We start from the raw sequence: 12,690 nt of genomic DNA on the forward strand, positions 1-12,690 counted from the left end.
TGAAATTCAACAACTTGAATGTCACATCCCTGACATCCACAACTCCGGAGCCTGGTCCTTCAACCATAGAGCCAGCTCCGGAGCCTGGTCCTTCAACCATAGAGCCAGCTCCGGAGCCTGGTCCTTCAACCATAGAGCCAGCTCCGGAGCCTGGTCCTTCAACCATAGAGCCAGCTCCGGAGCCTGGTCCTTCAACCATAGAGCCAGCTCCAGAGCCTGGTCCTTCAACCATAGAACCAGCTCCGGAGCCTGGTCCTTCAACCATAGAGCCAGCTCCGGAGCCTGGTCCTTCAACCATAGAACCAGCTCCGGAGCCTGGTCCTTCAACCATAGAGCCAGCTCCAGAGCCTGGTCCTTCAACCATAGAGCCAGCTCCGGAGCCTGGTCCTTCAACCATAGAGCCAGCTCCGGAGCCTGGTCCTTCAACCATAGAACCAGCGCAGCCAGATGAACCCCAGCAGCAGCTCTGCGGCCGCAGAGGCTGTCAAAACCGCCGCCGCCGGCATCGTTGAACCGAAACAGGCTGGTTCCGACTGCATGGAGGTTTGTTGTCGGGACATTGAGACGGGCCAATTAAAAGCTTATTTGGGCAAAGAGAAGGTACTTCAATGCAGAATGGTACAAAAACAGAGAGTGGTTAATTATTTGCAAAACCACTAAACGAGCCTTCTGTGAAATATGCAGATGTGCTGCTGTCAAACGGCTTGTAACTTTCTCCAAATGTGGAGATGACAGCTTTGTAAATACCGAGTTAATAACTGGAACTTTTCACAGAGCTTACTTCAGTCAAACACCAGTCAACATTCAGCTTGTCAAACAAGAGCGTAGCAGGAAAAAAGAAGAGATGGAACTATGTGTGGGCTGGTCTGTATAGTTTAATGTACAGGAAAGGAGTGAGCAGAGGGTCGAGTTGTCCATTCTTGTTCTGTTTTCTCTGACTATCTTCCTCCTGAAGACCCTCTCAGACTTTCATTTGCTCGCGCTACTAAAGAGACACGTTACCATGGAAACCAAACAATGGTGTAGCTGTATTGAAGTCCGAGTGGAAACAGTAACATTTGGTGCGTTATGTTAGAATGAAACAAATCAGATTTAGTCAGAAATCGGGAGAAATGCGGGATAAATATGACCCCGGGAGGAAAACGGGAGTCTCCCGCGAAAATCGTGAGGGTTGGCAAGTAGGCCTATGTCACATACACACGCACTTTTTGGCCCCCCCTCTTCTGAAATGAATCCGGCGCCGCTGCCCGACAGTGAAGAATAAATATATGTATAACTAGTTTAGCTTGTTCCAGACGTAGATAAAATAGCTAAGTGTGTTAGGTCTAACTCGTGTGTGTTTCGCTGCGCTCACCGGTCCGTCATAGCGGGCGGAGCTGCAGGATTTCTGCTTCACACACGTTGCATACCGCTATTTTACTGTCTTTTTCGGACACCTTAAAATAATGCCAGACCGGTGAAGCCATTTTGGCGAGCTTGTTTTGCCGCACACAGAGAAAAGTGTCATGTATTTTACACATAGACTGTATATATAAAGATTTTACATCATGCGATCGGCTCTCGCGATCGGCATGTTTAGAGAGCACCGATCGATCGGTAGAGAGTGAGTATCAGCCGATCTCGATCGGTGCCCGATCGATCGGAGCATCCCTACAAATTAAATAACATTTCTGTGAACTGATATTTGTTGTTTAGTGATCTTATTAGAGGATGTTGCCTGAAAGATTGTAAAATCTCAATGAAGATGTCAGACTTAGTATATTTGTTAATAATTACATAGGCCTACAACACATGGAATTTGTGTGTGTGTGTGTGTGTGTGCGTGCGTGCGAGTGTGTGTGTGTGTATGTGTGTGTGTGTGTGTTCCAAGTTAATCTGCAGCCCCCTGGTGGCCCCACCACCATCCAAGTTGCCCATCCCTGGTCTACATGTATGATTTCACAACCAGAGGTCCTTCATTTTATTTATATAATTGTAGATTTGGAGGATCTTTTCTCTCCTATGGAAGCTTTAGGAATAAATGATTTAAAAAAGAGTTTATAAAGTTAATCACCACGACACTTGGTCACTGTAAAAAGCCTTTAAATGTAATAAATGTTTCTGACACTTTAAGACTGCGATGAAAATATGAATATTTATTAATGTACTATTAATAAATGTAATGGTGCCATCATTCTGAATGCAGTGTATCTTTAATGTCTCAAATGTTGTCACATCCTTGTATTAATATTCAGAATGATTGTAAAGTATATTTTGTGGCAAAGAATAAACAAAAACACCACTGCACCTCCTTCATTCCTCAACACCCAAAGAGTGTAACCTGGTGCGGGGTTTAATGTTTAAAAGTGCTGCTGTGCAAAATGTCTCATGAAGAAGAAAAACCACCTGTGGCCCCCGCAGGATCGACGACATCCACCTGGATCCATCTTCTTCTTCTTTACAGACACATGCATGTTCCAGCATTTGGACGACCTGTGGTGTACATGTTTTATCTTTTTAATTTACACACGACATCTATTGCACGTCTGTCCGTCTGGAGAAGGTTCCTCTATTTTATTATATTCATTTATTTTGTCTTATGTCTTCCTTTATTTTTCCGAGAGGTTTAATATATTGTATTTTATTGTTATCATACCTTTCTTACCTCCTTGTGTCCCTTGAACTGTTATAGTGTTCCTTTGTGCTGCATGTGAACTATTAGTTCACTAACTCCTGTGAACTATTCATATCTTAGACTGCACTGTAACTTTTATCCATGTACTTTTTTCTTTTAATGTTTATTTTATTAGCTTTTCTTTTTAATGACTGATTTTAAATGCCATTTTCTTAATGTCTTTCATTTTTTGTAAAGCACTTTGAATTGCCTTGTGTTGAAAGGTGCTATATAAATAAACTTGCCTTGCCTTGCATGTCTGCAAACAGTTTTGTTTTTGTTAATTTTAGAAGTTTAAACTCAGCTGTAAAAAGTCAATTGTTAACTCTTTTGCCAAAATAAAGATACTCAGAACTTTCTTTTCTTTTTCATTTATTTTATTAACAACAACAAATCACCAGAAAAATAAAATAAAATCACACTGAGCTGAACCCAAAATGATACGACTGGTCCCTGATAAACTCAAACACTTAAATATATCAGCCGCCTACTGACCAAACATTAAAGGAACAGTTTGACATATCTCTGGGGGAATCCTCCAGCTCTCTCTTTAAGGGTTAACCTGCTAACAACCATCTGAGAAGCCTTCACTGTTTGGGAGAAAGGAACACTTAGCAGGAAGGTCTGCATAGCTAAGCATATTTAATCACCATCATCATCATCTATATCTGTTGTTCTAGAGTCACAGAGACCTTCACTGGTAACACCTGAAGTGGGGGCACATCAAAATTGCCAATGTATGGAAACAGCCGCTCAGTGAAAGTGTGTGTGAAGGTGTGTATGTGTGTGTTCGTGTCAGGATCAGAGAACGACAGCTTTCCTCTGTTCCAGTCCAGACTCACTCTGACCCTCTGGGGCTTCTTCTGCAGGAGGAGAGGAGTGAGTGTATCTGATGGTGACCATGCTGAGTATTTACCTTTATGATAATATATTCTCCATACTCCAGACTGTTTGTCTCCCTTCCTCTGGACAGACTCTGCTAACACACCCAGTTCCCAGCATGTATTGTCTCCAACCTGGACATCCCAGCTGTGAGTCCCTGAGTTAAAGCCCTCTGAGCCCATGACTGAGTAGTCATCAAACCTCTCTGGATTATCAGGAAGTTCCTGTACGTCTCCTCCTAGTCTCACACTGGTCAGATCTTCAGACAGGACGAGGTTTGGATAAGCAGTGTTTGGGTCCAGGATGAGAGGAGAGTAGGACACCATGTCCTTCATCTTGCTCCAGATGTTGAAGCTGAGGTTGCCCAGGTGTTTGGCCTGGTCTATCAGAGCTCCTGAGGGCAGATGTGGATCCTCCAGCAGGGGGCGCTGCAGCCTCTCCACTGCAGCCTTGTAGTTGTGCAGGAAGGAGACGTCTTCAGCTCTCAGCTCCTCCTCTGTGGCTCTGACTGTGTGTGAACGAGCTGCTATCTCTCTGCTCACAGCCTCCATCTTCTCCTCCATCACCCTCCTCTTCTGCTCCTCTTCCTCCTTCAGTGCAGCCATCCTGGCCTCCTCTTCCTCTTCTAGAAACTGGTGAAGCTTCTTAAACTGCTTCTTAATCTGCATTTCTGTGTGTCGGGCCTGGACCTTCAGGTGTCCTGCCGTTTGATCAAACTTCACTTTAACTTCTTCAAAAGTCTTTAACTTCTCCTTTAAGGGCTGCAGAGTTTCCTGAAGCTCCTTCTTGTATTGTCGTGCAGCTTCATCGATGGGTCTGAATCTGTGGTCGCTGTGTTTCTCTGAATCTCTGCAGACGACACACACTGGCTGCTGATGGTCCAGACAGAAGAGTTTGAGTTTCTCAGAGTGCAGACTGCAGAGAGCCTCTGGAGGTCTCTGATCTCTCTCCTGCAGGAAACTCTCACACAGGTTCTTCAACACCAGGTTACAGGGAGGTTCATAATCTGAAGGTCTCTTACAAAGTGGACACTCTTTGATGACTTTCTCCGTCCACCAGGTCTGCAGACAGGCTCTACAGAAGCTGTGGCTGCAGGACAGAACCACAGGATCTTTAAAGATGTCATGGCAGACAGTACAGCAGAGATCTTCCTCTAATCTGGAAGCCATGTTGTCTGTGAGTGAAGCAGTGAACTGAGCAGCAGCCGCTCCCTGTTCCCTGAGACTTACTTTCACTTTGAGTCTTTGTTCTGGTGAAACTCTCAGTGTGTGGATTCGGCAGCTGCTTGAAGTGGAAGGTGTTCCAGTATTCCCTCCTGTGGAAGTCCTCTCTGTGGAAAAGTTGTGTTTGGTGTGAAGTTGAATCTTATAGTCCGTGTGTGTGACTGTGTGTTTGTGTGTGTGTTTGTGTGTGTGTGTGTCGTCTCAGCGAGGCAGAATAACCTGCTTCCTGGTTAGTCACATGCGAGTCAGGTGATAGGTGGAGCTTCATCATGATAGTTTTATCAGCTTGAGTTTCATTCAAAAAGCATGAGTCATGTGTGTTTCCTCATTACATCGTGGAAGGCAAGTTTATTTATATAGCACTTTTCAACACAATGCAATTCAAAGAAACATAATATATGTAGTGTCTCTACTTTAAAGAGTCCTCTCCTGCTGATGTTCAGGTGTATATCAGTATGTAGTGTCTCTACTTTAAAGAGTCCTCTCCTGCTGATGTTCAGGTGTATATCAGTATGTAGTGTCTCTACTTTAAAGAGTCCTCTCCTGCTGATGTTCAGGTGTATATCAGTATGTAGTGTCTCTACTTTAAAGAATCCTCTCCTGCTGATGTTCAGGTGTATATCAGTATGTAGTGTCTCTACTTTAAAGAGTCCTCTCCTGCTGATGTTCAGGTGTATATCAGTATGTAGTGTCTCTACTTTAAAGAGTCCTCTCCTGCTGATGTTCAGGTGTATATCAGTATGTAGTGTCTCTACTTTAAAGAGTCCTCTCCTGTTGATGTTCAGGTGTATATCAGTATGTAGTGTCTCTACTTTAAAGAGTCCTCTCCTGCTGATGTTCAGGTGTATATCAGTATGTAGTGTCTCTACTTTAAAGAGTCCTCTCCTGTTGATGTTCAGGTGTATATCAGTATGTAGTGTCTCTACTTTAAAGAGTCCTCTCCTGATGATGTTCAGGTGTATATCAGTATGTAGTGTCTCTACTTTAAAGAGTCCTCTCCTGTTGATGTTCAGGTGTATATCAGTATGTAGTGTCTCTACTTTAAAGAGTCCTCTCCTGCTGATGTTCAGGTGTATATCAGTATGTAGTGTCTCTACTTTAAAGAGTCCTCTCCTGCTGATGTTCAGGTGTATATCAGTATGTAGTGTCTCTACTTTAAAGAGTCCTCTCCTGCTGATGTTCAGGTGTATATCAGTATGTAGTGCCTCTACTTTAAAGAGTCCTCTCCTGCTGATGTTCAGGTGTATATCAGTATGTAGTGTCTCTACTTTAAAGAGTCCTCTCCTGCTGATGTTCAGGTGTATATCAGTATGTAGTGTCTCTACTTTAAAGAGTCCTCTCCTGCTGATGTTCAGGTGTATATCAGTATGTAGTGTCCATGACACAGACAGTCTGTTTGTACTTGTTTAACTTTTGTCTAGTTTCTGAACAGATATGAGGAGCTGTGAGCTCTGAGGGCTAACAGCTAACGGCTGATGTTGGTTTTGTTGTTCTCATTGAAGATGATGTCACGGCTCCGCCTACACTGCGTTACTATAGTTACTGCCCCAGTTCCTAAACTGTAATGGAAACGCAGCATAAAGTGAGCCTGGCCTACCAAGGCCTAACGAGGCCTAGCCATACCGTACTATGCCGAGCGAGGCCCTGCAGTGGAAAAGCGCCATTAGATATGTTAGAAAATGTTTCCAACTCTAATTGACTGAATGTATTTGAAAGTGGTCTTATTAACACATGAATACTACTGTGTAATATATCTTTACATTTATATTTAAGAAGTACAATATAAGTCAAGCACAGGTTTCATTTGTGGGTCATATTCCATTTGCTGAGGGCCGATTCAAAATTATCCGCAGGCCGCATTTGGCCCCCGGGTCGTAGTTTGGACACCCCTGATATAGAAAATGTATAAGCCTAATTAGACAGTATGAAGTTGACTTTTGATTGCGTTCTGGTGACTTTTTTATGGCTATTTAATTGTTTTGGTAAGAAGGGGCAGGTCAAATAAGATGCTCTTCTCCCTGCTCCTTTCCACCATGCGCTATAAAAACAAAAAACAAACGAAAACAACCAGTATAAGTCTACATGTTTTGGTTTAAAATAACTGCCATGTGTGGAATAAACAAATAAATACATAAATAAACATATCATTGCACAAATGCAATCATGGAGTCTCATTTAAAACACACACATCATATCTTTTTGGTCTATTTCTAATGCTAAGGAGTGTCAGAAAGTTTTCAGGACACTTCAAGCTAAATAAAAACTTGCAGAAGAAAGGAAATAAACTCTTTTAAACACAGAGCTTCCAGTTTGAGGTAAGATGGCGCCTGTGTGTCAGGATTGCAGACTAATAAGAGCTTCCCATAACAAAAGCTCTGCACACCTATCTATCATGGGGCTCTTCAGAGGGGAAATAGAAGCCAAAATAAATAGTGGATGATGGGTAATTTTCTTCCCATCATTGTCAAGCCCTTGGGTATATTTGCAGTTTTCCCCGCTTGAAAGGGATGGTACAATCCATAGGAGGTTTTCACTGGGTTTCACTCGTACAATGACCACAACTTTGTTTCTTTTGAGTTCTTCTTTACTTTGGTATTTGTTGTTGCAGTACAGCTTATGTTGTAAGGTTGTAAGTTGTAAGGTAAAAAACCTTAAATGAAAAATAAGTCAAATAAGACGCCGCCTGACTAACGGACAGGAAATCAGACACACACAAACAGAGTGCTGTGCATCAGCAAATAACATTACTTAGATGAGTGTATTATAATATGTACAGGAGGTAATGTCTTAGAGAGGAGGTTTTCAAAGTGTTCGAGGAGAGTTTCAGGGAATGCATGTTAGAAAATTCGGAATAATCGGAAATCCTTTTTTAGTCCCACAGCAGGGAAATGTGACTTCAAAGGTAAAGAGCAGATAAAAGGCAAAAGTAAAAGAGTAGACAGTCGGCTATTGCAAATAAACAAACTAGAACTTATCCATGATAAAAGATAAGAAGTGCATTATTCTAAAAGTGAACATGTATAAGCATTAAATGAGTCAAAAGAAAAAGACAAAGAAATGCAATAATAGGTATTGAAAAAATCCATGTAGAAGTTAAAAGTTGCTTTTCTCGGCTAAACTCATGATCTTAATACATTTGTTATTTAAGACTAATAATAATAATAATAATTCCTTACATTTATTATAGCACTTTTCCAGATGCTCAAAGCGCTTTACAAATACACATTACACATGTAATGGTCATGTACTGTGGACATTACCCACAGGAGCAAATCCGGGTGAAGTGTCTTGCCCAAGGACACACCGGCCTGACGCAGTGGCGGCAGGAGCGGGTTTCGAACTGGAGTTCCACAGCACCCCCCTTGATCTGATGATCAGATGCACAGACCACTGCGCCACCCGTCCCGTGACTACAACAATGTTTCCAGTGTTACTCCTAGGATATTTAACCTTTGTGCCCTTTGACGTTTATGACCAACCCTGACTCTGTTATCTCCCTTAAGGAATGTGCTGCTGCAGCTATATGTTGATATTATGACCGGGCAACTCTCGGTCACAAATGGTTTATGGTTGTGAGAACGCTGGAACACTTCCTTCTCGGTGTTTGTGGACTCCAAGGTGTAATCTTCGAGGCCATGAGGGTCAGGCAAGTGATTCAGTGTCCCCAGATGTTTAGGCTATCTCTAGTGTTCCCAGATGTTTAGATTATCTCCCCCAATATGTTGATTACTGAACTAGTTAAAAGGTCTAGCGAGAGAGAGGCGCTGCAGAATTTACGTGGCAACTCTCCCGTGCAGTCAGAACCTCTGACTCGTGACTTGTGATGTGAATCCTCCGGCCGATACTCGTAATAAACCATCAGTGTTTGACATCAAAGCTCCAGCTCGTCCCGTGTCTCCTTCCTGAGTCGGTGACTCCCACTGCTACACAGAAGTTTCCCCCACATCCAGGGCTTCCTGTTCGCAGCTCTGCTTTACATTATCTGCTCAGAAATCTCTCAGCCCTCCTCAAACGCCTGAAGCGGATTTCTGAGAACGCTTTGAGAATGTGAAGATTAATAAAAAACTTGGTAATGACCCTTTTTTATCTCAAATTACCTCCTAAACAATCTCCATTACAAAGTTTTGTGGACACGCTTTGTGATGTCAGGAAACCCTTGATGCTTGCAGCTGTATCGGGACGATTAAAAACATGTTTTGCTTTGAGCTGAAGAAATGCACCGGTGTGAAATTACCCTTTTAAGGAAAGTGTGTTTCGAGATAGCAAAGGCTGCGGTCATCAAGTCGAAATCTACACCGCAAATTCACGTTTTGATTCTGCAGCCATGGATTATTTGCTGTTGACAAGTGTTGATTAGACGCTTGTTTGTTCCCTCAAATAGCTAATGTGCTACATTAACTCTGATGGGGTGAACTTATAAACTCAGGCCCTCTCACTTCACTGAACACGGATGATTTTGCAGCGTAGGAATCAGTGTGGCAGCCCGCTGAAGTCCTGTGGTTTGAGGAGGATTGTGCTGAGTCTGAGCGCCACAACATGACATCTCATACTGTCAGGAAGCCACGATGCCCTAATGGAAAACAACAGCATGTGTTGCATGGTAATATGTTTCAGAACATCTCAAAGTTGTGTCGTCCCGCTGGGATCTGCCCCTCGGTGAGGGCAGGAGAAATAAATCAAACTTAAAACAGCAAGGGAAACAAAGGGGGGACATGGCAGAGGAAGGGACACAGAGAGAGGAGGATAATGTAAGCAGGGGGAACGGACACGTGATGAACACAATGTATAATGCAAGAGGATTTGTGAAGGAAAAGGTAGATCTTTAGTTTTCTTTTATGATCTTTTTAGTAAGTTTCTGCAGTGCATAACCAAGGTGTTGCGTCACAGACTTAAAGGACAACATGCTAAGATTAAGCAATGGAGAGCAAAGTCTAAGCTTATTCAAAGGAGACTAGAGTTTACACTGATTGTATGAAGAGAAAGAACAGAACAATATATTAAAAATGGAAATAAAAAAGCAATAACAACGATTAAAGTAATCCCCCTCCATTCACCGCCTGTGAAACTCATACACACGAATATTCACAAGAAATGTTATTAAATGAATATGTTATACTGTATATGGATATATGCAGGGTGTGGTCTAAGCCGGGTAACAGTGGCGCTTCGCCAAAATGCAGATTTTCCCGTAAAATGTTAAAGTGAATCCAGAAAACAATATTTCTGTTCGTCAAAAACTGTATACTCCAAAAATATGAAAACATCGTGTCAAATAGAGCGTCAGTCCGCAGAGACCGCTTTGTTTTTACGGAGCTCCGATGTTGTTGTTTATGTTTACGAGAATTTATATATCTTATAAACAAGATCAACGCCACAATATCACCTCATATAACTTTCTAGAGAAACCCTGATATGTGCATAAATGCTTACATAGTTTTCTTTCATACAGCTATGATTTGACGAGCACGTTTCAAATAGACCAATGAGGATTGTACCTTTCTCTCACAGTTGTGATGAGTCAGCTGATTGCTCCTGGAGATCAGAGGATGCACACGAACATCTAATCTCCAGTTCAACTGCTTCATCCCGCAGACAATAAGACTGTTAAGCAACTGAACTGCTGAAACAATTTCACAACATTCATCGGCTACTTAGTCATTATTTATCTATTATCTAATATATCATTCCAATCACTTGTATAGAGACTCGTATTACACTATTTTTTGTATTACTTTTAATATAATATACTTTAATATTGCTTTAATATTGTCTGCTTATCTGTATTATTGTGTGGCATTGTTGGAGAAGCCTGTGACCTAAGATTTTCAACGACATAATTACCCTGTAGCTATGTTAGTTTGACAATAAAGAACCTTGAACCTTGAATTCAACATCCTCTCAAGAGGCACTACAGACTGACATTGATCTCAAATGGAAAAAGCAGCAATATTGCTAAAAGATCAATTCAATTTATGTTATTTTTACAAACAACTTCCATTACAGAGATTGATAATACAATGAAACACACTTGAAAGAGGCCCTATCACGCTTTCAAAATATGAAAACAACTACTTCCTTAAAGGTTTAATGTGTTGAAAGAGTGTTGATTCGGCTCATGTAGTATCTAAATGTGCATACTGTGTTAGTTTTGTATTTTGTCTGTCATTTCCTGTTTTATTTCTTACCTCTCGTCTTTCATTTCAGGCCCTGTTTTCTTCCTCCCCCTGTGTGTTTTTCCCGCCATCATCAGCGTCTGCCCGCCCCTGATTGTTTCCACCTGTTCACCTCATGTTTAAATAGTCCTGTCTCTCCCCTGTCCTGTGTCAGTTCGTCTTGTTTGTTTCTCCGAATGGTCGTGCCAGGCCTCAGCTCTGAAAGATCGCTTTTCTCTCATGTCAGGTTTTGTTATTTTGTTTATTTTTTGTTGGCTTAAGTTTTTATTAAGTCCTCTTCTTGTCATGCTAGTTTGTTCCTCCTTGTGAGCGCCTTTTGTTATTTCCACCACCTACTCTGTTAAGAGGGATAACCTGCACTGAGAAAGATGAATATACCTTTTTTTATATTCAGGACTTTGTCTCTGGGTCGTGCGTTTGGGTTCATCAGTTTGTGTCGAGGTCCGGACATACTGTGTTTCATTCTGAATATAATGCCCCCCCCCCTCTGTGTTTTTACCCAACACACCTCATCAAGAGTTGTTTTGTTGTTCTGTGAAAGATGAATTCCCTTTTTTATCTGTAACTTTTGCAAAGGATCATGGCCGGAGGGAAACTGTCACCTTTAAAACCTTAAATTCACCTTTACCTTTTAAGATTAACAATTTAAAAAATGCAAAAATAACAAGCCTCTGTTTTGTAATACCCTCATGGAGGTGTGGGAGAATTAGCCTTACTTTGATGGAGATGAAGATAGCAGTAATTCCTATATGCTTTTTAGGTGTTCCCTTTCCTGTAGTAGGGTTATATAGGTTTTTGTGCATGTAAATGGTCTGCAAAGGCTAAAAGTGATATACGTGCGGGACATCTCTCAGTCAGTGACGTGCGGTGAGGTTCATGGCTGGTGAGGCAAATATTATATTTTGACCTTAATCGAAATATTCGGTTATTTTCAAAAGCTTTTTTAGTCTGATGCTTCAATTCATTTTAAACAGACCGTTCAACAAAAGGATACCCAACATCTAAATATTGGATTGTTCTTTCTTAGTAAGATTCCATTTTCATTACAATTGTGGTCTTACCTTGACTTGAAGATGAAGTCCATGCTCTCCTTCTGGACAACAATCTCTATTACTTATTTGTAAAAGTCCTCCTTATCTTCCTGTAGTTTCAAAAGTCTAGCTTGTTGTTTGTCTCTGCGTAGAATAACAGTAGCAACAAGGACCTGTGGGCTCACGTGCGCCCCCTTCAGTGCGGCAGAGGTTATGGCTGCCTCCCCTGGTGCTTTTTTCATTGCCGTTGTATGATGAGACCAGCGAGCCTAAATATCATATATACGTGAAATAAGTTATTTAGAGACTATGGATGGCGAGGATAAATGTAATAAAGGGATCTACAAACATTACATTGGTGACATACAGTGAGATGGTGCAGGCATGCGCTTAGGGCTCGCTTTCCAGCCAGTTTCTGTGGGGTGACGCTTTCTGAGGTGAGGCAGAGTTCATCTGTGCCTCACCTCTATGGAGGTTATTCCCTATCTTTATTCAATAGCGTGGTATTTAAATTTGAGAGCATAGTTTATGTATTTATTTCCCTCAAACCCTGTCCTCACACTCAAATAGTGCCTGCTTGCACTTAGATGTGCTCTGCTTGTGCTCAAACTGTACGCTTGCACTCAGATATATTGCTGCTTACAGATTTGTTCTGCTCTCAGATTTATTCTGTGCGCGCTCGAAACTTTTGTGCAACAATCCTGTCAAAATCCCTCAACCAATAGGAG

The 12,690-nt window shown here is 41.8% G+C and overlaps 1 protein-coding gene across 1 annotated transcript; it reads right to left on the reverse strand.

Annotated features, from left to right (window-relative positions):
* Positions 1–3,043: 3,043 nt before the first annotated feature.
* Positions 3,044–4,965, reverse strand: LOC117533520 (nuclear factor 7, brain-like). Its single transcript, XM_034197303.1, has one exon. It carries the CDS (start codon positions 4,702–4,704, stop codon positions 3,316–3,318), a length of 1,389 nt encoding a protein of 462 aa, XP_034053194.1. The 5' UTR covers positions 4,705–4,965; the 3' UTR covers positions 3,044–3,315.
* Between the last annotated feature and the right edge of the window lie 7,725 nt (positions 4,966–12,690).

The sequence above is a fragment of the Gymnodraco acuticeps genome, unplaced genomic scaffold (genome assembly GCF_902827175.1).
Source record: "Gymnodraco acuticeps unplaced genomic scaffold, fGymAcu1.1, whole genome shotgun sequence".
In the NCBI taxonomy this organism is placed as follows: domain Eukaryota; kingdom Metazoa; phylum Chordata; class Actinopteri; order Perciformes; family Bathydraconidae; genus Gymnodraco; species Gymnodraco acuticeps.